Source organism: Meles meles, chromosome 5, assembly GCF_922984935.1.
Source record: "Meles meles chromosome 5, mMelMel3.1 paternal haplotype, whole genome shotgun sequence".
Taxonomy (NCBI): Eukaryota; Metazoa; Chordata; class Mammalia; order Carnivora; family Mustelidae; genus Meles; species Meles meles.
Window position 1 is genome coordinate 69,263,549 of NC_060070.1, and position 24,174 is coordinate 69,287,722.

At 39.8% G+C, this 24,174-nt stretch overlaps 1 protein-coding gene across 1 annotated transcript in view; it reads right to left on the reverse strand.

Annotated features, from left to right (window-relative positions):
• Positions 1-24,174, reverse strand: part of EYA4 (EYA transcriptional coactivator and phosphatase 4) — a 275,490-nt gene that overhangs the window by 11,312 nt on the left and 240,004 nt on the right. Inside the window, exons 13-16 of the mRNA XM_046006790.1 lie at positions 10,161-10,250; positions 4,615-4,673; positions 4,347-4,507; positions 1,663-1,777 (exon numbers count right to left, since the gene is read on the reverse strand). Coding sequence (XP_045862746.1) covers positions 1,663-1,777; positions 4,347-4,507; positions 4,615-4,673; positions 10,161-10,250 — 425 coding nt within the window. The remainder of the gene's footprint in view (positions 1-1,662; positions 1,778-4,346; positions 4,508-4,614; positions 4,674-10,160; positions 10,251-24,174) is intronic.

Below are 24,174 nucleotides of genomic sequence, written 5' to 3' on the forward strand. Positions count from 1 at the left end.
TGTATAAGCTTCCGTTCTCCTGACATCTTGGACATTTTATAAGGACCAGTAGGATCCTACATGTGGATGACTTAGCCAATTTCACAGCACTTAAATCTCTAATGTGTAACGACTTATTTTTCCCCTTCTTCTCTTTATTATATTTTTATTGCTTAAAAGTCACATGCCCACGTAGTTGCTTTAAAGCCATTTGTATAATAATCATCTCTTTCTATTACGGGTAACACATATATGATCTACATAACACTGTAAGAACCTTTGGTTTTTAAGCATCTAAGAGAACTCTTTTAGAAAGAGTGAAAGCTGCTGACTTCTTCCTCAGAGAAATGCACATTCTACTACATTTTATGCACAATTTCAGACACTCAGGAGTCCTCCCATCCTAGCTTCCTTGACCTTTTGTCTCCATATCTCTACAGATCAAAAGCCAGCAAGTCCCATTATAAAACAGCTTCAATTGTGAGACAGTTCTTCCTCCCAGAGAGCCAGAACTTTCCTTCCTAGGCTTCCCACTCATCCACCCTCATTTTCTCCTTTACAGATCAGAGGGAAATGAAATTTATTTTCAGCCTAACATCTCAAACAGTTGAAATTGGTCATCTTGTCCCACATGGGACACTCCTTCAGATGAAACTCCTTGGTTCCTCCCTCCAACTGTCCCTTTCATGTGGTATCCTCAGACTGAAACCCTTCTGGCCACTTTGCTGGACAAAAGATGTGTCAAATACGCCACAGCCCCCATTGGAACATGGTGCCCAGAAGGAGCCAAGTACTCTCGTCTGGCTTCCCCATCCTGACCCAGGAAACCTGTCACTTCTACCCACCTCCATCCACCCACTCATAGTTTCTGACATCAGTGTAGTTGCTGGTCACATGGCAGCTGGACGTCACGTGCAGGATGGGACGTATACATGCTAACTTCAGTATTCTACTCCTGGATTCTCCTTTTACCCCACCAAGATTTCTGTAGCCCAGTTCAATCAGTCCAAATATGACCTCTTCTGAATTTGTGCTACCACAGCTTGGCTATGCATGCTTTATCCACCCTAACTAGTGATCGCTTTCCGGATTTATATTACTTCATGAACTAGCATTTATGGCACATGGCATTCAACTAATTATAAGTCTATTCAGTTCTATTATGTATGCTAGTAAGGCAGTATTTCATTATTTAGTTCAAACGGCACAAAGGTTACAAGTTTCTCAAAGAGCTTCCACTAGCAACTTTCTTGCATTTAAATTATGCGTATTATCTATGGTGGGCCCAAACACTTAAAACATGCAGTCTGTGTGTAAACTACTGTTTTGTTTTGATTTTTTCATCATCTCCTGTACTTTGCCACCAACAGGGTGCTGTCTTTTTTGTTGTTTTTCTTTTTTTAATTACTAGTCTCATGACCTTACTGTGGAGATTATCAATAGTTACGTAGAAAGGGGGGTAAAGACAAGGGATTTCCTGGTTATTCTGGGAAGCAGCAACTCCCATCTTCTGCCCCCAAACACCTCCCCCCACACATATTGAAAATCACTTGCTTCAGTGAATTGTTAGGCCCCTTGAAATTCTAAAATACTTTAGTAATTAATGAATCTGTATCTGTGTTGTACTATTACAATCACATCTTCAGTAACAATAAATACAGAAACTGAAATAATATCACTTACCTAGTACTAATAATTGATAAAGATTTAAGTGCATTTGTTAGCCAGGAGTCTGTCAGGCCTTCGATCTCTGCCCTTAACTGTAACCATGCATCTCTCTTGGCAGGGCCAAGGAGTCCTGCAACCGAAAACCAAGGCAGAATCAAGAGATGAAAAATTTCAGGAATACCTAGTTTGGTCCCTCTTGTGTCTAGTAGAGATCATATCAGGAACAGGGAGAGACTGATTTGTATCAATAGTGATCTTTCACTTAGGAACTGGTGATCCTTTCATTCATTCAAACATTCACTGAACAGCTTCTAGATTTCAGGTCCTGGGCCAAACAGTGGGGATGTAACAATGAAAGAACGCGTCCCAGCCTCTGCTCTCACTGAACCCAGAACGTGGCACCATGGACATGATCACCTGAGGGGCTTTGACCACTCCTGTGCTGGGGTCCCACCCCAAAAGATGGGATATGATAGGTCTGGGGAGGAAACCGGGGTCAACCAGCCGAGGGATATGAACCTCAAACACTCTGGCTGTCTGAAAATGTTTCACTTCTCAACAACCACAATCATTACCACTTTTCACAGATGTTATTGTATGTAGCTATGAGCACCAAAGCTATCACTAATACTGTGTGTTTTAAAAAGAATCCTGTTTAAAATACTGAAGCATGTGAAACAAGTTATAAACAATGGTTAAAACTGCACTGATGTTGGGCTAAGAAAACAAGAAGGCATACTAATTGTTTTATTTAAAAAGCCCTTGCTTATGGGGCATCTGGGTGGCTTAGTCGATTGAGCGTCCGACTCTTGAACCCAACTCAGGTCCTTATCTCAAGGTTGTGAGATTGAGCCCCACGTCAGGCTCCACACTTGACATGGAGCTTAGTGAATAATAAGTAAATAAATAAACAACCCTTGCTTATGATAGAACAAGATAATGCAAATCTGCTTAAAAGAAGTTTCTTATTTAAGTCATAGTTTAGAAAATTAGGAGCACATATACAGATGGATGATTTATCATAATGTATAATTTCTGGCAACTCTCATTTGTCCTTATTTCAGAAAAGGGATGCTAACAGAGCATAGAAAATGGAATTGCATGTCAGCACTTAAACTTTTAAAGCTATAATACTATTTATTAGTAATCTTAGTTTATACATAACTTTAATACCCTTCATGAGGGAAACAATGCCTATCTAAATAAAAATTACTTCAGATTTCTCAACGGGACATTTATTGTAAAATTAAACATGTTACCCGCAATGGAATTTAAACAGAATATCTGTTTGTCTGATTTTATGAATGTCTTATCTACAGCATTAGAGTGAATTTGGAAACTGGAGTGTCTGTCCTGCAGGAGCCTATTTCTCCTTTGGAAATGAAGATCTCCTATTTCTAAGATCCCTTTTTGGTTCTAACAACCATAATAATAACAGTGCTATTGCTTATGGTTCTACATTTTTTTCAATGATTTTATTTATTCATTTGAGAGAGAGAGAGAGTGCACACAAGAAGAGGGCAAAGAAGAAGGAAACTTCCCACTGAACAGTGAGCACAACTCGGGACTTGATCCCAGGACCTGGGATCATGACCTGAGTGGAAGGCAGAGTTTAACCGACTGAGCCACCCACGCACCCTTATATGTTTTGTTCTTTTGAGCTACAGAATGTCTACTGAGCATCTATGAGTGTCTACTGAGCATCTGTGATGTACCTTAAGGGTTATTAGACACTGGGAATACAAGATGAACAGACACACAACCCCCCATATGTAATATATATACCATAAATGAAAATGTTACTTACTATACTATATTCTATGTATATTTATGCACATATGTATTGTATGCATAAGTATATCTAACTTATCATTCAATTTTAGATTCTGATTTTAAGCTCCTCATTCCTCCTTTAAAAAGAGAGAGAAACAAACAGAAAACCCTGGGAGAAAAATGTTACGTGACTTCATAGCTAATTTCAGGATCTTGCTGACCTAAAACTGATCCTAATAATAGAAACAGCAAAGGTTTATTTATCAAGAAATGTATCCAGGATTTTAGTTTTGATGTCACAGGTTATGATACCACCTGTAATAAATGGATGAAGGTAAAACAGCTTAGATAAAACCTACAGAATATCCGAACATTTAAAAACCATGATAATCACAGTTAATACTCTACATGGCAAAGACATACTGCCAGATAACCTGCAATTTTTTAAAAAATAAAATAGACTTGTTTAAGTCATTGAAATAACACAAAGCACTGCTTATGTTTATTTTGGAAAGTATTCCAGAAAGGTAATGAGGACTAACCACTTTGCTTTAATGACTGGGACCTTTGCTTTCAGACAAGACTTCCCACTGCCTCAATGAGTTCCCCTGTCGGCTTTACATGAATAGTGTCTATACAAGAGGGGTACACTTTCCATGTCCTGCTGTGAATCTTGACCAAACATGTGGGTACAAAGAATTCCCAACTCCTTTGGTCAGAGCTGCCTGTTTTATTTTGCGGTTACGTGTTTTCCCCCCACCAACGAAGACACTTAAAATTCTGACTCAAGTGTAGTTCAGCAGGGGCTCTTGCTAATTTCTTTTCTAGTAGAGTAGTCTCTAACATGGAACACGGAACACGGAACTACAGTTCAGTGTCTACCTCTCTCTGCAGTATCTTTATTAGATTTAAAGAGCCACACATACCTCCAACATTGTTCTTGTAGGTGTTATATAATTCTTTTACTCTTCTGTAACGAAAAGCCAACTTCCTCATCCAGTCAACCCCTCCTCTTACACCTGTTGGCAAACAAAGGTTTGCACTACTTGCAGCTGCATGGAAGCCATCAGTTGCAAAACTGTAGGTACTGCAACACCCAAAATACATTAAAAAGAAATAAAAGAAATAATTACAGGTGCAAAACTCCATAGCTGAATTTCTGTAGGAAAGAGCATACTGAAAGGCCTGGCTTACCTTAAGTCCTGCCCATTATCATCAGAGGAAACATCATCTATATGAACTTGATCACACTCCTGTTAAAAACATTGGAAAAGTTATTTGTTTTTCAAACGATGCCTGTGTGGTATTTGGTTTTTCCGTCTTTCCATTTGATCAGGTCATGGCCAGAAGATGGCAGCATTTGCCCATCTATCCCATTGTCAAGCTGGGGCTAAGGCAGCATTTCTGTTCTAAATCCAGGATAGTAACATAAAAAAGGGTCTGAAAACATATGGCATGTGGATTTCTTTAGAGCAGCTTAAAATTGTTTATTCTGAAAATTACGGATAATAAATGATTTTCTGAATTTTTAGAAGAATGACTGGTGTTCACTTTCAGCCTTTTCTGTTGTGTATACAGTATGGAAACAAAACTAATCTGAAGACATAAAGAACTGTGTGGTTGAACCTCAGGTGATTAATATTATTTGCTTTTGTGGAGCAACTATGGATGGGACCGATGATTATGGTGTCCTTTGAGATTTCTGGGCTTCCTGCCTTTTGCTGGGCCAGGGGTACCATGAAAAGACCATGCTGATGTTATTCTAAAAGTCCTGGTCTTTTAACACAGAAAAAGGCTAGATAACCATGGGAGTTGGTATCTTTTATTCCTTTTGTTCAAGTTTTGGAATCCTGACGCTGCAAATGATACTTATGAATAAAAGGGGAAAATGAAGGTTTACTGTCTCCAATGTGCTACAAACTCAGAGGAGAATAAACTTTAGGTACATATACACATACACTTGCCCTGACAGAAGTCACAGTGTTCTCAAATGGACACTTTTCTAGACAAAAAGTAAACTCTTCTTTGTTGTTCTAAAGATCCTGTTACATCTTCAAATAATCTGTAAAGTTCTAGTGAAATCATATGTGATCTGAAGGGGGAATTTGGCTTGGGCATTTAAAATACCTAGTACTTAATAACTTCAGGATAAGTATGTTCTAGCCTTTTGGACCTCGTTTTCTCCCCTCAAATTATTTCAGATACTCACAGATCCTGACTGTGTAACATAGTGCTTACTCTTCAAAATCACTTTTTAAAAAATTATTCACTTTGACTAGAAGGTGCCTTACTAAACAAGGGCTCTTCAGCTACTGTTTATATTCATTATAGGACCTGGAAAGTATCTGGTGGTGAAGTATTTCGTATCTCATCTCCAGCTTTCCGCACCGAGTATATTAGACCCTCTTATAGTCTGAGGGTGAACTAGCTGATTTGGGCTTCTTTCAAAACGTAAAATAAAAAAGTAGCCCAATCAATACAATTTTGAAACTTGAAAATCCAAGTAAATTAAAGGTTCATATGATTTACATAAATTACACCTAAATTAGTGATTTTAACATAAATGTCTACCGATACTCATAGGTAAGGAAGGGCTCCAAAAAGTTAATTAGGCTGAAAGCTCCCTGAGCGGGGTGCTTGGGCCACCTCCATATCACCTCCCCACTCCCAGCCAAGGCACAATCTGGGACACGGTAATCTTTCATCAATTCTTTGTTGACTAAATGGCAGCTATCTAGATAAATGACAGTTCTTGACAAAATTACCACAATCATTTAAATTTTCTAATAAAAGTTGCAGTTATATTAAAAATAGTGCTCTACATGTTAAGGACCGTAAGAAACTATTTTCATCAAGAGTGGAGGGGAGTTGGGGGAGAATGGGGTATCGGCCAAGGCTACAGGAGTCCGGGCGGGGCATGCATTTGGGAAGGGTTTACCCCATTTTTGACTAAGCATGGGTGGAATGGAGTCCAGCCCAAACTTTAACCAAAGGAGGCACCGGGCTTCCAGAAAAATCTCAGGGAAAAGTACAGCAAGCAACAGTAGTGGCTACTGGATAGGGCTCTAAAGGAAAGGGTGGAGAGATTTAATCATTAGCATGAAAACTGGAAATAAAGTTCTCCCAGAATAGGGATGCAGCAAAATGGTTCTAGACAAAAAGACTTTTTATTTCTTATTTAGAGATGGTGACCTTCTCAGTAAGTATAAAGATGGAAGTAAATCACTATCAAAATGGCATCATGTGAAGTTGTTCATTCCACTGAAGTTCCGAAATCTTTTATTATGTAAATAGTTTCCATCTCTCTCTTTTATTATAAACTACAATAAATAAAGAAATATCCAAAATAAGTGGGGGGAAATCCCTATGAACGACTCTGGTAATTAGAAGTTATTTCTAGATTTCATACCTTCTCATTCTAATTTGTAGAGAAATTCCTCTGACATTTCAAGTATTAACTCACATGATTAATTTGTACGTTTTGCCCCTAAATTTATTTTTTACTCCTGAGGACATCAGTATATCAAACTTACTGGAGCATGAGCTCCATATTTGAAGTTATGTTTGAGATTTTTCCAAATGGAACTTCTCTTTAAATTTATGCCTAGTTAACTATGCTTGTTGACTCTGGACTCTTGCCTGAGGATTACAGTCCAGTGAAAGAAACCTGAACTTCAATCACTTACATTTTTAGAAGATTCGAAATAATTGTTCTTCAATTAGTTTTCACTCAGAGGAATTCTGCAAGTATTATTTTTGACCAAAACCTGAACTACTCAAAACAGTGCAATGTTTGGCTTCAACAAATTTCAGTATAAGGACTCAAATATTTGGACTAATTCTGTTACTAATCTTAAATTCTTTAATTTTGTCTTGCAAGGTGACCATAAAGTTGTCACTGATCTTTATCAGTTATAATCCATACAGCAGTCTTCTCTCACTTTCGTGAACCTAAACTCCCCAGCGCCTCCTTTTCTGGAAGTTATTCTAACTGAAACAACATTTTATTTCAACAGACAGCATTCTCTTCTTCGGAGGAGTAGTGTCAGCATTTGCTTTCTCTGCAGTTGGGCAGGATGCAGGGAAGTGTCTATTAGGATTTAAATTTGTATCTTTTAAGGAATTATGTGAGAGCAGCTGCTACTACATATGTTACTGTATCTATTGAAGGATTTGAGTCTCAAATTAGATTTCTGGGTTAAGAAAAGGAACCCTGAGTGATTAAATACAGAAGAAAAAAATAATAATAGGCTAACGCTGGAGTTACTTTCTTGAGGAATTTGCCTGTTTGCAGAAGCAGAAATAGCTCAATACCAGATCTGCAGCCCATGACAATCTGCTTACCAGAGGTTTACTGAAATAAAAAATGGGGAGAAAGTCAAGTTGACTTTTCAAAATCAGATGTAGCAGGATTGTGGATATTTACGTAACAGCATTGAATGACCCTGAAAGCTATTGTTTAGATTTTGTTTTCATGCCTGTTTATCTCACTGAAGGCAGTAATAAGCCTTGGAGTTTCCTTGGGCACTTCATCTGGACTTAACGTGCGCCTCTGTCATGAGCATGCGAGTGCCGCACAGATCAGCATTCAATTTATATGCAGATACTCAATCATTCCATTGATAAGATACTGTTGGATACTAAGTTGTAGTGCTTGAGTCAAATGGAATTTTTAATCACATTTTAAAACATAACTAAAAAGCTATAATCAGAAGAGAAAGTCAATACCAGTATTTTCTCAGTTACTATTTTTACCAGAGACCCTGTCGGGCATTTTTAAAATATATTTTATACAGTACATAATCCAAGATAAAAATTCTTAAAGCCTCATAACTGACCACATGCTTCTGATATGCCAATATTCATGTCAAATTTGCTGAATGTATTTGCAAATTCACCATGTTACTTTCACTTCCTATTTTACTATTCTGTAAAAAGTTGGGTGGTAAATTTATTCCATCTGGCTTCTAATGTGCCACTATAAAGATAAAAGGTCATTTATTTCTATTAAAAATAATTAATGAAATGAAATAAAACCTCTAAAATCTAAATAAAACCACATAATTTTTTCTTTTTTTGGTCCTTTACAGGTTTAAAAGGATGAGGGATCTTATTATTTTCTTTAGAAAAATGAGACTCATCCATTTTAACCAACAGAAAAACCAACCTAAGTTATTGCCATATATAAAAATTCAAGTTCCAAAAAAGATTAAAATGTGTTTTCTATTATAGACAAAGTCATTCTGTATGCTACACTACTAATAAGTAGCAGGATTAATTTAAATCAGGTTTTAGGGAGGTGATTATTTTTTCTTATTATCTGAAACTGGAAAACTTGCTGAGGAATACTAATCTCTCATATTGGCCATTAAAGAAAACAAATAAAACCTCTTTAAACAGACAGTAATTTTATTATCCAGTAAAAACAGTGACTCACTGCAGAGAAAACACCACCACCAAAAAAAAAAAAAAAAAAAAAAAAGACATTACCCAGATTTCCAGCACATTCATTTATGGGATATTCTAAAAAACAGAATTTTTAATTATGTCTCAAGTGCAGCTGAAACTGGTTTTAAGACCTTGTCAATTTTTAAAACTTATTTGAGACACTGACTAATTTGGCTTTTCTTTCTCACACCCTTCTGTTAATTTCAGCATGGTCTGGGGGCGACGCATGAGCTCTGGAGCCAGAGAGACTCCGGAGTTTCAAATCCCAGTTTTACCACTTAGCTACCAGGTAACCTTAGACATGATTTTTATGCTTGTGGACCCTACAGTTTCTCCTCTACAAAAATAATGTGATAAATAAATTTATTTCAAAGGTTATTGTTCAATTAATGGGAAATCCAATATAAAATGTTCTGCACAAGGTGGGATTTCTGCAATAATAATCTCCCTCTCCATTTATAATATGATTACATATTATACATAATAAACACTTCTATTTCATTGTGAAACCGCTGGGTAAAAGATAAATGTAAATGGGTCACTTAAGAAGCATTTCACCACAGCAGCACTGGATTGAGAAGTAGGTCTGCTCAGTGCCTAGCTACTCAATTACTTCAAACTTTACCATCTGAATGTCTAATCACTCAGATCATTAGAAGCCAGATCATATATACCTTATTACAGTATTTATTCAGCGGTCTTGAGACTCTTGGGGGAGGGGGAGTTCTTTCATTTTGTTACTGTTTTTAACTTTCTCTTTGAGGTTAGAAATGAAATGATAAATGAGAACAAAAGAAAATAAATGGAATGCACCCAGTCAGATGTGCTATGTAAACGGCTCTAACATGGTTTTACCCAGATGCAGAGGAAATAAAGAATGATAATATTGTTTAAAATGAGGCTTCAGATTATCTACAAAACTTAAGGACCCATGCCAGCACCATGAATAGTACCCAGTGATTTAACCTAAATACTACCCTGGTTAGTAACCTGGAAAAGCTAATGTTGATTCCAAAGGTGCCAAAGGGGTTATCCAGTATGGGACAGCAAAGCAGACCTTCTCCTCTTCTGAGATACTTTTGTTTCAAACAGGTGCCTGCACATAGGCAAACTTTATTATTGCAAGTTAGCTTTTGTTTGTATTTGCATATACACTTTTCCCCTTGACAGAAAATTTCCTATCCTCTTGAGCGAAATATTTTTCAGATTCCTGAGGCTATCTGTCTAGTTAGAAACCATCTAAGCATTGTAATAGTTGGGAAATGACTATTCCTTTCTTTTTCAATTCTTACCTCTAAATCATTAAAAAATAAATGTGTATCAGCAAGATTAAAAATCATTTCCTCCATTCGGAGTCCCAGGGTTACAGCCATGGGGGGATCCTGAAATGAAAATACACATGGAATGAGGTAAAATTTCAGTAACCACTTATTATTAAGAATATTTTAAGTGCCTATTGTTGTGGGCAGTGGGGGTGGGTAGACTGTATGGATTTTTACCTAGGATCCAAAAGATTTCCCAGTGATCTAAAAAGCTGCCTTTCCAAAAAGTAATCTAAACCATACTAAATATAGAGCTACATCTTTGAATTTACAGGAATTTACACACACATCAAGACAACTTAGAACACATTTCCACATGCAATTGTATGTTTGTGAGGAGGAAGGAGGAAGCAAGCTAGTTCACAGGACCCCGTTTATACATACCCCAGGGAAAGTCCTTTGGAGAAATGTATTTGGATGGGCTACTGAAGAATGGAGCAGACTTAAGAGCCGGTGGAACACAGTCAAACCACCACTCAATTATTAGTTGCATTTTGATCAACAGGCAGTATTTATTTGAATATGCATATAAGTTGGCCTAACCTGCATTTGACTAGAGATTTGACTAGAGAGGGTAGGGTTGAGGATAACTAAAGGAACATTAATTCAGTAAAAGTAATCTGAGTAGAAAATATATACGTTTGAAGTTTAATGAATGTAAGGGAGTTAGTAAGGAGGCAAGCGATTGATTCTTGTCTACAGAAACCAAGATATTATCTAGTAGCAATGAGCTGAGAACCAAGACCAAAGCTGGTACTTTACCATGATTAACCAGAGCTGAAAACCTGACAACAGAGGTGTAAGACTTTGACAAGTAGGGAGAGTTTAGGGATAGGGCTGGGGAAGTAATTCAGGCACAGATATTATGGTTGAAATGATGGGAGATTGAAATGATCTTGAAAGAAGAATTGCAATAGGTATACCTCTGGAGATACAGAAACTAGAAAACCTGGAAGGGACAAAACCTCACAATTTGAGACCAGAATGGTTATTAGCAGGGAGAATATGGTTTCGAATAAAGCTGACAAGTCTAGAAGGATACTGTTGGTTTTGGCTGAGAAGTTATTTTGGAAGACTTTAGAGGGTGATTTGGGTTGAGTGGCTGGGCCAGGAGCCAGACTGTAGGGATTTGAGGAGAGAGAACCAAACTTGTGTTTTCAATGTTCTAATAAATGGCATTTCAAAAAAATGTATTTAAACTTGGAGAAATTAATGTTAACTTTACTTCAATTTATGATAAGGATATGCAACCCAACAGGCCAAGCTATGTCAGTATATAGCCCTGACCTCATTCCACTTAGCAGGAGAAGCCCTTCCTCTTCTCATTCCTACACAGCAACAATGGATTTTCTGCCTGCACTCCCTTCCATAATGCTTTAAGGAGGAAACCAAAGAGTAAACATATTTGCAGTGAGTGTCAGTTTCATAGCCCATAATGATTAAAACCTAGAGAATAGGAATTGAGTGCTAAGAAAGAAAGAGGTCACTGAGGTGTGCTGAGCCAAGTGAAGACTTGATGTGGGAGAAGATGAAGACAGGGCAGTAACAATATGCGGGATGTCGACACAATTTTCTAATTGTTTGCTTCACTTCCTTAGAGATTTCTGTGGATTTCATAGTCAGAGACTCTCTTTCCAAAAACAGATGTCCACTGTTCACATACTCGATGGTATCCTGGTATCATGTCCTCTAGTCGCTCAGACATGTCTGCTAGATTCATTTGTCTTACACTGACAGGATCACTTGGAGCAACACACCCAAAGACCAGATAAATTCCATTTTCTCCAACAAATATTCAAGAACCAAACACAAACAAGGAGTGCCTCAGTTGTGTCTCAGAGGGATCTCTTGCTTGTTACCTTCAAGTATGGAATTCTTTTTCCTTCTTTTGTTGTTGTTCATGTTTTCGTTGCTGTTGAAAGAAAATCCCTGAAGGCTGAATAATTATGTTTCAAACTCTACATTTGTCTTTTTCTGTTCAGGAATTCCTATTCTAGTCTCTCTCTCTTTTGGGGTGGGGTGCAGAGGCTGAGGATGGAAAACTTGTAAATATTCTGTCTAGTCATGGGGCCATGAACAAAACGTCTATAGAAATATCAGGAAAAATCAAATGTAATTATAGCATGAAAACATATAATTCCATTAGTGACGCTCTCTGCTTTTGAGGAATGTTCACTGATGCAAGACAATAAAACCGAGCTCTACAGTACTCCGTTATGTTTCTGATGATTACTGCCCTAAAGATATATATTTCAGATGGGGATTCAGAAACGTCCTATTTAAAAGGTTTTCCTTCTGAGACTCGGTTGGTTGAATTCTTCTCCTATAATGTGCCAAATTTTCTTTTTTAAGTTTTAAATAAAATTACTGATTTTCTTATATTCATGTCTCACATTCTTTGCATTTATAGATCAGATTTACGAGGCTGGGAGAAAACATACTGTTCCTCTTTGATTGTTACTTTCATTGATTCCACGCTTCTGAAGTCCATAACTCTCTATGCTACCCGTGATAGGCAAATCCATGAAGAATGCATTTTGTGTATCTGATAAGCATGCAAAAACAATTAAAAAAAAAAACCAACATGAATTCTCTAACAAGTAAGCATAGCGTATGGTATGATGAAAACTGTATTCAAGTGCTCCACGGGAATGCAACCCCATGGCACTAGAAGGGGTCGTTTGTTGGTTTTTCAGGCAATGACAATTCCGCATCACCCTCTCCTCAGAGTCAGGACTTAGTCAGCATTCTGGCAAAATCTCATTTGTGAACCGGGAAAGTTTAGGTTTGAGGTTTGTCGGAGTGTGAACTAGCTGTATTTTACTGAGGTTTCCAGAGAACAAGGCCTGTTGAAAGGAGGGGTTGCATCAGCTATGCCAAAGCCTTGGCACAGATGGGCTAGGGATAGTCATATCCAAGCCAAGGAAAACCCATGTCTGTAAGAAGTGGTGATCTTATTTCTAAGAGAATGTTTAGTGAGGGCTTACTTTCAAATACCGAGTTCTCCCTTCTCCCCCAGCAGCTTACTAAGTCACTGGGACAGCTAAATCTAAGTGGGTTACAATACCACATTTTTCTAGCTGAAGAACCCACACATGTTAAGACTCCAAGAAAGGTGACCAGCAATTTGGTGGAGGTGGGCTTTGCGAGGATCTGTAATGGTGGATACCCTCTGCTCGGCCAGACTCCTACGAAGGAGCTACCAGAGCCAGCAACCCCATGGTTTTATCAGGCATCTGAGAGTTAAACATACTTCTGGATTGAACCCAAGTTTTATACAGAGATGTTTGCTCATTTTCATGAGATGTTTGTAGAATTATGGGCACCTTATGAATCAAGAGTAACTGCCCTTTTTAAGTTTAACTGTAGTGCGTGTTGAGTTTAGGGTCTGAAATGAAGTGACGGTAAAATCTTGGATAGGGGGGAGTGGGATAATAAGGGCACCAACTGGGTTTTGTGGAAGCTCTGATACATATTATACATATATAACAGTTCCAGTAGGTTCCAAGTGTCTACAGCAGAGTTTAACATGGCGCAAACTGAACTCCTGCCAATTTGCTCTGTGTACCGCTCTATTAAAATACTTCAACTATTCCCAAGACATTTTAAGGGAGGGAGGGGGACACAGAGAGAGAAGGGAAGAGAGAGAGAGAGAGAGAGAGAGAGAGAGGAAGGGAGGATGAAAAAAACGAATAAGCCTTGGCCCTTAAATGTGTGATTCTAAGCCAGATGTTACCAGTTTTTAACCAAGTCAGGATCAAGTACGGCACTTCTCTATATCAAAATACTAACGCCTATTAGCCATGTTAGCACAGAACATAAATTGGAGCCAGACTGTCTGTCTATGGGCCTCTGGCCTGCACTGGGCCATCAGCTGGAATTCCTCCTCTAGAGACACAATGTAAAAATATCTCAGGAGAGGCAGCAGTTACAGATTTTAAAAGAAAGAAGGAACTCCCCTCCCCCCCAAAGGAACTAAAGGTCTTGGAACAGTTACTCCTTTGGGACTGGAAGCACATTTGTTGACTTGTGGGCACAGAGGCAGAAGATGTGCAAATTTATTACAGAAGGAGGAAGACAACAGCATTATGAACTCGGGTAGAAGAATTAGTGTGTTTGTGAGAGTACATGAACTGTTCTCATCAATGACGGGGGGTGAAGCGAAACTCGGTCAGGAATCAGAGGGCCAATTTTACAACTGACATGTTTCTTTGTGATGGACAGGCAAAGGGCTTCAGGCTCCTTGGGGGAACTGGAGGTCTCAGGAATACCCATTCCATTAGTGTGTAGTCAGTGAGTATCTATGATGTGTTAGACATGTTCAAATTCTAGGCAGAGAGCAGAGAATCCAATAAGCAAAGTTCTTTCCCCTATGGGGTTAACATTATTACTAGATGAGATACCTGATACATAAGCAGACAAAATCCATGTAGATATATAGTATGTCAGGTAGAGAAAAAAATCAGAGTTGACAGATACAGAAGACCATGGGAACAGGTGGTGATGGCTCATTTAAACAAAGTTCAGGGAAGGCCTTTCTCAGGAGGTGACAGTTGAGCTAAGAACCTGAACAGGGTAAGGAAGGAGCCATGCAGAGAAGAGGGGGCAGAGAGCATATGTAGAGGCAAGAGGGAGTCCGTGTGTGTGGACTGGTGTGAGGCACCATGACCCCAGTCAGAGAAGGGGAGTGGAGCGAGTACTTAGAGAAAGATGGAGTGCTCAGCTGATTCAGACACATGTGAGAGGCCCCAGAAAAATAAGGCAGGCATTTGGCAAGCAGGTCATTCCTCAGACTTGAAGGCACAGGCAGAGAATGAGAGCTACAACTGGAAAACGGGCTCCAGAGGCTTTTCTGGTGATTGGACCATTACAACATGAAATATGGCATAAAGAAAATTCCAGGAGAGTGGGGAGCCAGGGATGTAGGCATGAAAAAGGTCAATTCCAGAGTCAGTTTATTGGGTAAGTACAAGGACCTAGATCCAGGACATGGATGGAGGTACAAAGAGAAGGCAGAGAATATGGTTATGGTGTGAAGATGAAAGAATTTTTTTCAGTCTTTCAGTCTGGGTTTTTGTTTGTTTGTGTTTGTTTTTTCCTCCAGTGAGGAGGAGTTTTGTGCAAAATTGAGAAGGAGCTGTGAAGGTCTGAGGGGAGAGGTCTGAAATAGTCAGCTGAAGATTTAATTAACTCAAACGTGCTTACCCACTGGGCCCAATCAGCTGTTGAGAAACAGGTAGAGAGTCAGGTGGGGTTTTCTGCAACATGAGTCTAATGCCAAAAGAGCAGGATAAGAACAGTGAGGCTTTATGGGAAAGTGGGCTGCAGGGACATCCGGGGCTTCAGGGATGATGTCTAATGCAGAGCCCATCAAACTTGACCACACATGAGAAACACCTGGAGAGTATCTAAAAATCCCACTGCTTACCTCCCAGCGCACACCAGTGACCTCAGATTTTCTGAGGTGGGAGCTATGCATCAGTAATTTCAAAGCTCTCCAGTGATTCCAATGTATAAATAAGACAAAATCAACAGATCAGCACCTCAATACTCAAAGTGTGGTTCACAGACCAGCAGCCTTGACACCACCTGGGAGCTTGTAAGAACCAAATGGCAGACCTTACCCCAGATCTACCTAAGCAGAATATGCAGGTTAATAAGATCATCAAGTGATTCATAGGCATGTTGATATTTGAAAAGTACTAGTTAAGAGCTCTCACGAAGTTCTGGAAGAGTAGGGAAGACCGGAGCTGGTATGACCTTCTGGTTTCCCAAGATGTAAGCCTCTAGGCTGCTTCCGAAGGACTCTAAGACTTGATAGGTCTGATCACTGAGCAAAATGCAGGTTCAGTAGAATTTCTTAGGAACTAGGATTCCCTACTAATAGTTTAAAGTTGTGAGTAAGAGTGCACTGCCCCATCTTCACCTCCATAAAGACTACCTGTGGACTTAACTTCAGTGACCAAATGACCCACATAGATACCTGCTGGAGAGCTGGCAAAGGTGGAAAACTAGCTAATTTTTGCTCAGGATTAAGAGCGTTCATCCCAAATCTAAGTGTTCGGTGTAAGCAACATATTTGCAATTAAATACTAGTCAGTATTAAGTAATCAGAAACCCTGATGGAGGCATCATACAAATTACCACTACCAACTTCTGGTTTTGATCAGAAGAGAGTCCAATGAATACAGCTCATTCAAATTTATTAAACTAAGGACAGAACGTATATAATTCAAGGGGAATTACAGTAGTAGTAATAAGCTAGACTTACAGTTGCTATGCTATACCACTGCTAGTGTGGAGAGACTCCAGTTCCATGAGAGTTACTGAATTTTTATTATTTTTTAGCCCTTCTAACCTATCGTATGCCATATATATTTTTAAATTTAAAAAACAAAATAACATTATGTTTATACTATAGCTTTGCAACTGGGTGTGAAGGACAGGTTGGGGAGAACAGTCATGGACTGATGAGCTGGAAAGCCCAGGACTGAGAGAGGAGAGGCGGGGCAGAGACAACAGAACACACCAACTGGGTTGGCCATGGGACTTGGTGGAGGGGGGGAACATGAGGTGAGTGGTACATGAGAGGAAAGCTGTGGAAAAGAGAGGTGAGACATTACCTAGAAAACGGACAGTTGACGATTTAAGGAAATTGAAGAGATGCTGATAATCAAATCTGTCCTGTCTGCCTGCTCAAGATGGGAGATGGAACAAGTTTATAAACTGAGATCATAAACAGGGACTGACATTTCAAGGGAGGTTATAGAGGTCTCCTCTAGAAGTTCATGTTTTTAAGAAATGGATTACCACTCACCTTTCTGGTATACTAGCTTCAAGCTAATAAATGTGAGGTCCCTTCAAGATCTTTCCCTTTTCTCATCTACTCCCAGCAATAATTTGGTGAGGTTGGGCTTCAATAAAAGTGAGCACAATGTTTGGCTACTTATGATATCACCTAGAGCCATTCAATCTCTGAAAGGAACAGATACTCAACAGAAAAGGAACACAGAGCTCTGCAAGAGGAGTCCCTATGACAGAGTTTGAGAACCGTCACTGTCTTTGACTTAGCTTTACTCATACATACCTACACACTGTAATTATGTACACACCATTCCTGTACACGTATGTGCACACAAACACACATATTATGAACAACAATGTAATGCACCACAACATTTGTGAAGCCTACGAATTCTGCTCTCACTCTTTTGTAAGGACCACACACTGTCTTGTCACCCTCTAATTCCCTACAACAGTGAGTCGAGTATCTTACATCTGAGATAAAACAGCAGATATAAACATATGCACATTTCTTTAGGAAACATTCAGTTTTCCCCAAATTCAGTTTCCCAACATTCAGATTTCCTTGAAACCACATAAAGTACGTTAAACTCACTGAATGTTTATTCTGTGGTAGGTAATGGGTTGAATTTTAATGCCTTAGCTCATTTAACCCTCCTAATCACGTGATTAATTTTATCATCCCTCCTTTTTCATACAGAAGGTAACTGAGGGCTCACAAAGTTTAAATACACTATCGAAGTCGAGGTAGAAACTCAGCTCCATTCTCCCTTCAATGCCAGAATGCTTTAGTCATTGTGCTCAAGAGGGGAGGTGACCTGCACTGGTGTTAACATTGCCACAGGGATGGACTCTAGTCCATGGTTCCAACCCTTAATTAATTCTAATCACTTTCTTTTAAATCATATTGTTTTTCCTTAGTTGGCCAGCCCCTAAGTCAGTACTTATCTTCGTAACTACCCCAAAACTTAAAATCTAGCTGGTGCCATTTCAGAAATCTTTCTCTGTAAGCTTTTAATATAAAAGTAATCAATTAGCTTATGCTGACGGACATCTATTTCTTCAGTACCGCTCTTACATAAGATGTTGTCTACAACGAGCAAGTAGTTTGGGGAGCTTGAAGTCCAATTTCTCAGTACAAAGTAACTAACCCACTGTTCACTTTTCCTTCAATCTTTTCCCTGACTCAGGCTACTTCCTTAGCTTCCTCACCCATACTACGGAATAACTTTAGAGAATCATGGCTTCACAACGCATGACCTATTAATGCTCCCAAATGGATCAAATCCCTAAAGCACAATTTATTTAGTTCCTTTCATCCCTCCTTCAAAAAAGAGGAATTACTACAACTTATCAAATAAAATAATACATACACATAATCAGGGAATAGGAAGAGTCTTCACAAACTCTAACCGATGATGGAAGAGGCGATTCCTCATCTATGTCCTGCCCAATTTACAAACTCCTATTCTGGAGTTCTACACGGCTGAAAACTATACATGCCCATAGGTGCTCTGCTGTAAAGCCCATCATCAGCTTCATAAGCCTCAAGGCTCAAACACCCACAGAGCTCACTTGCCATTATGGTAAACCTCCAGGAACTGTTCTGCTTGGGAAAAGAGCATGTTGCGTGGACAACAGAACAGAGTGCAAGAGTGTTAAGTTTTTAGGAAGATTCTTGGAATATTCATTAGTATAATTTACTTGTAAATGGAGCACGTGTTTTCCAGTAGTTTCTTTTCTAAATTAAAATGAAAAAGTTGGGCGCCTGGGTGGCTCAGTTTGTTGAGCGACTGCCTTCAGCTCAGGTCATGATCCCAGAGTCATGGGATCGAGTCCCGCATCAGGCTCCCTGCTCCATGGGGAGTCTGCTTCTCCCTCTGATCTTCTCCCTTCTCTTGTTCTCTCTCTCAAATAAATAAATAAAATTAAAAAAACAATAAAAAAATGAAATGAAAAAGTTTGTTACACAGGGCTATTTACGACTGAAATGGCATCCCTAAATTATTATGTTCCGTGCATTTTATTTTTATAGAAACCATGAGACCAAAAGAATGCAGAGATTAAGAACATGTCAAAGAGATGTGGGTTCTGACTGGCCATAGCACTTATGAGCTGTTTGAGATACTACCAAACAGGGCGGTGATGAAAGTTATGGAGATAATGCCTTGAACAGGACACTGGGCAAAATGTCAGGCCCATAGCAAGAACTCCAAATGGTGCTTATTTTTTCTCAGTGAGAGAAAGGAAGATAAATAGAGAGGTAAGTAGGCGTGGTTCTGTCAGGACATGACTTCGTATCTCTGGCGCTTCTATTTCTGTCTCCCAGCTCATTAACTCAGGCCACTATGATACCACTTCATACAAACACTGACTTTCTATGGGTCCAGAAATAACTGCCATTAGTCATTTCTCATTTGGGGGGAAATAATGTGTATTCGTATAAGTTTCTCTGGCCTGGGATGTGGGTGATAGTTTTCAGAGCAGAGTGCTACTTTTTATACATTTACATTACCTCATTTAATCCATCCAGTAACCCCAGGAAGGAAACTGATTATACCCATTTTGAGATGAGACAGGCTCAGAGGTTAAAAGAGTTGCCTGAGGCATATCCAGGCACAGGATTTCCCTCTACCTTCTAGCTCGGTACTCCTTCAGCTGGGTAACTGCTTTAAAGATTTTTATTTTTTATTTTTTATTTATGACAGAGAGAGATCACAGGCAGAGAGGCAGGCAGAGAGAGTGAGAGGGAAGCAGGCTCCCTGCCAAGCAGAGAGCCCGATGTGGGACTCGATCCCAGGACCCTGAGATCATGACCCGAGCCGAAGGCAGCAGCTCAAACCACTGAGCCACCCAGGCGCCCTGGGTAACTGCTTTAAAAACGGTGCTCTGAGCAGCACCCAGGACTCAGGAAACCCTCTTGGGGTGACCGAGAACTGTGGGAAGGGATCGGCTGCATGAGGGAGGGAAGTGTGTTATCTCTAGTCCCTTAGCATCTCCATTTCACCCAGAGCACGTCTGTGCTCGGACGTTTTACATAAAGAGCCTTCGTGTGATGCAGTAAATATGCACAAGCATTCTCGGGCTAGAAGGAAAGAACTGAAAAAGTCACTATGTTACACAAAAATGTTAGGCTTTAAAAACGCATGTTGTGCAAGCAAGACTCACTGAACAAATGAAAACAACTGAAGACATTAACAGTTGCACGCTGAGGCGAACTTTAAGTAGCATAAGGGTTGTCCTTTCCTCTCTGGATAGAATGGCCTGGTCACTTTTGTTATTAGCAAAGTCCTTATAAATTGTCAACTAGTCACCAGAATGACCTCACTTCAAGTAGTCCTCAAGGTCATTACTGAAGACACTAAGGAACTGAGGAATTCAACATGGTTACAAAGGATTCTCAGCTTTAAAACCTCTCAAGACTTCTAACATAATAATGTGCACTGAATGGCCATAAAATGTAAGTAGTCTCTAATCTCTTTAGCCATGAGCCTTTCCACAAAGACTATCAATTAACATGTTCCAGAACTCCCTTTTTTCAAGAAGAAAACGTTGGGGAACTACTCTATTCTAGTGATTCTTAAAGCATGATTCATCAGCTTTATTGGGGGTTTATTCCAAATGCAAAATCTCAGGCCCCACCCAGACCTACAGAATCGGAAACTCTGGGGTTGGGATGCAGCATCTGTGTTTAACAAGCCCTGCAGGTTATGGTGACTCACGTGGGAGTTCGAGAAACACTGTTCGGGTCTAAACTGCTACCACTTCTTCCTTACTGCATAGCAGCCTGCGAGTCTCCACAGAGCACCCAATTATAAACCATCATGTCCCCACTCAGCCAAAACCTCTCCAACACACTGCAGCTTGAATAAATCCTAAGTGCCTTATGGGAGCTACCCTAGTGGATGCGACCCCCCCACTCACCACTCCGTTCTTACCCTGGATTATTCTCTCCCTCATTTACAAGCTTCCAGCGACACTACTCCTTTATATTCCTCGAACACGGGAAGGCTGTTCTCGTTCCAGGGCCCTCCTGTGCCCTCTGTCCAGAACAGTCCTCCATGCTCTCCCCTTTCCCCCACATCAGCATGGCTAGCTCCTTCTGTAATCCAGCTCTCTGTTTCAATGTCACCTCCACGCTCAGTCCCCTGTGGTGCTCTACAGGATGCAGTTTCACTGTCTTCACAGGGGTTATGGCTATCTGTTCTGATTTTGTTTGCTTGTAAGCTCCATGAGAGCAGGAAGTGGGTCTTGCATTAAAAAATAGTTGCTAGATGAATACAGTCTGTCTACAGAGCTCTAGTTTCACCATTTTTATTTGTGGTTTGTGGTCAAGTGGAAGCTGCCTCATGCCCTCTTGGCCCCACTGACTGACCTCTGAGCTGCATGTGGTCTCCAGCTTCAAAAGATGGGGACATAACATCCCTTATTTAGCGCTTTCCCAATATGCCAAATAGTAATGTCTTACTGGAGAGAAGACTATGCTAACTTCCTTTTGGACATTAAGAAAAATGTCAAGAATCAAATGACTTTTAGAAAAATGTAGGTAATAATTCAATAAATAAAGTCATCTTAGTTGTTTTTCATGGATTTCAAGAAGGGTGTTTTCATTCTGACTAGAAAAAAACAGAGACAGACCAAATGTGCTAGCATTTGGCATTTTGTGACCTTGGCCATGTTTCTCAGCCCCTCATAACCCTGGGTTTCTGCAGCCATCGAACTTGGATCACAAGAAGTTACAGCAGAGTAATTAAGAGAATTAAGGGGGATGCCATTTGTGAAAGTTTTTTGAATGTTAATTCATGCCAACTGTTCTGAAAAGCCCTTTAAACATGTCATCCCTTTCGTTCTTATTCACTTCAGGTACTATTATTCCCATTTTACAGAAATTGAAGCCCAGAGAGTAAGGACTTTGCCTGAGGTCACAGAGCGGCAAGCACTGGCTCAGTGCTGGGTTTTCAAAGTCAGGTTTTTCTGACTCAAAGCTTCTTGTCCTTAATCATCATCCCTACTGCTTGTGAAAAAGCCAAACACCGGCTCCATCTACCACCCAGAAGGTGTTCTACAGATATCAGTTCACCTTCCCCAGACTTTCATCAGTGCTCATGGTTCTCTTCCCATGCTAGACCGCCATGAGGAAGTGACGTCTGTCTGCCACAATCCATTTCAGAAGTTTTATCTCTTGATGGAAAGGTATTCCAGTCTTCTGAGAGAAGATCATTCAAATCCTTTCAGCCTACAGAGGACTCCAATGGCCTACACAGTTCCTCACTGCCTGTCTTTACTCTTTCTAGGCTAGGTCACATACTGTGCTCATGATGCATTGAAGGTCTATGCTGTGTGATGCACTGTAGCAGAGACGAGATGGGCTCTGGGGTCAAAGAGTCCAAGGCCCCATGACTCATCTCTGCCACGGACTAGCCTGATGACTCTGCACATATTTTATTTCCTGAGTATGTTTCCTCCTCTAGAGATGGGGAGAAAATCCTCTCTCTTAAAACCGTTGCGACACTTCACGCCTGGCACGCTGCAGGCACTCAGCAACATTAGTTCCCTCCTTCCCCTCACTTTGCCCCACTCTTTTGATAAGCTCTCCTGTTTTAGGCATTGACAATGTCTCTTTTGTATTCCAACAAAGCTTTCTGACAGTACTTTAAGAGAATGGGACTTGTCCGTGAAATGAATGCTGTGGGTCCAGGTGGCCATCTGGGGAGGTGAGAGTCTCTTCTGATACATCACTGCTGAGGGAAGCATGAGAACTTTGCTATTAAATCGCTCTTGGAACCCGTCTGAGTCACTCAAGAAAAGTGACTTGTTATTCAGGTTTTTTTTTTTTTCTTAAGACTTTATTTATTTATTTGACAGAGATCACAAGTAGGCAGAGAGAGAGGAGGAAGCAGGCTCCCTGCTGAGCAGAGAACCTGATACGGGGCTTGATCGCAGGACCCTGGGATCATGACCTGAGCTGAAGGCAGAGGCTTAACCCACTGAGCCACCCAGGCGCCCCAGGTTTTTTTATAGTTCATCACCTCCTCCCTCACCCCCAACTCTTTAACTCTTTACTGGTGCCCCTTGTTATCGCAAAAGGAGGTCTATGCTCAGTTCTGGGAAGGGTGCAACTTTATGGTATTTTTGTCAAAAAGGGAAAAAAAAAAATATATATATATATATATATATGACAACCATGCTCCTTATTTACCACCTTGGATTCAAATGATCTTACTATTTCTTAATGATTAAAACCACCACAAAAGGAAGAAGTTCTGAAGTGAGGAAACACTCCAAAAATCCAAAGGTAATTCCAAAAGACGACTTCCACTACTGATCTGACACAATGGAAACCACATGGATATTTAGGTATAGGCTCTGATGGAGCCTATTTTGAAGGGCACTTCATTTCGATTCATATGTTCAAGTTAGATTATCTTAAATAGTGAAGTAATATGAAACTTAGCTGTATAAAAATACTGCGGTCAGCTCAAGCAGGATTTATTGTGTATTCCTCATCAGCCAAAACTATTCCAGAAGAAATGTTTTAGATTGTTAACTGGAAACTTTTTAGACTGTATACTACACCAGTCATTGAATTTTGAACGTGCACCCCAAATTTATGTATGTATTTGTAAAGTAAGTGCATTATAAAACATAAAACAATACAAATTGCAGGACAAAAATGTGTATATATATGTGTGTGTGTGCATGCATGTGTACACACATTATCTTTTTTCCTTATCTCTGTGGAGCATCTTGTATATCTGCACATATTCATATATCCTACTTTGGAGACTGTGGTCTTTAATGACAATGACTGTGATAAAGGGGCTAAGACACTTTTCTTCTAAATAGCTGTTTTTTGTTGTTTTTTTTTTAAAGATTGTATTTATTTATTCAACAGACAGAGATCACAAGTAGGCAAAACAGCAGGCGGGGGTGGGGGTGGGGAGCAGGCTCCCTGCTAAGCAGAGAGCCTGATGCAGGGCTCAATCCCAGGACTCTGGGATCATGACCTGAGCTGAAGGCAGAGGTTTTAATCCACAGAACCACCCATGCACCCCTACATAGCTGTTAAGCAAAACTGTTACCTTTCATATTTGTTTAGTTACGTATATTACTTAAACCAAAAATCAAATGCAGGGCAGATTCACCAAGAGCACATCCCATGAATAATTCAAGGAGGAAA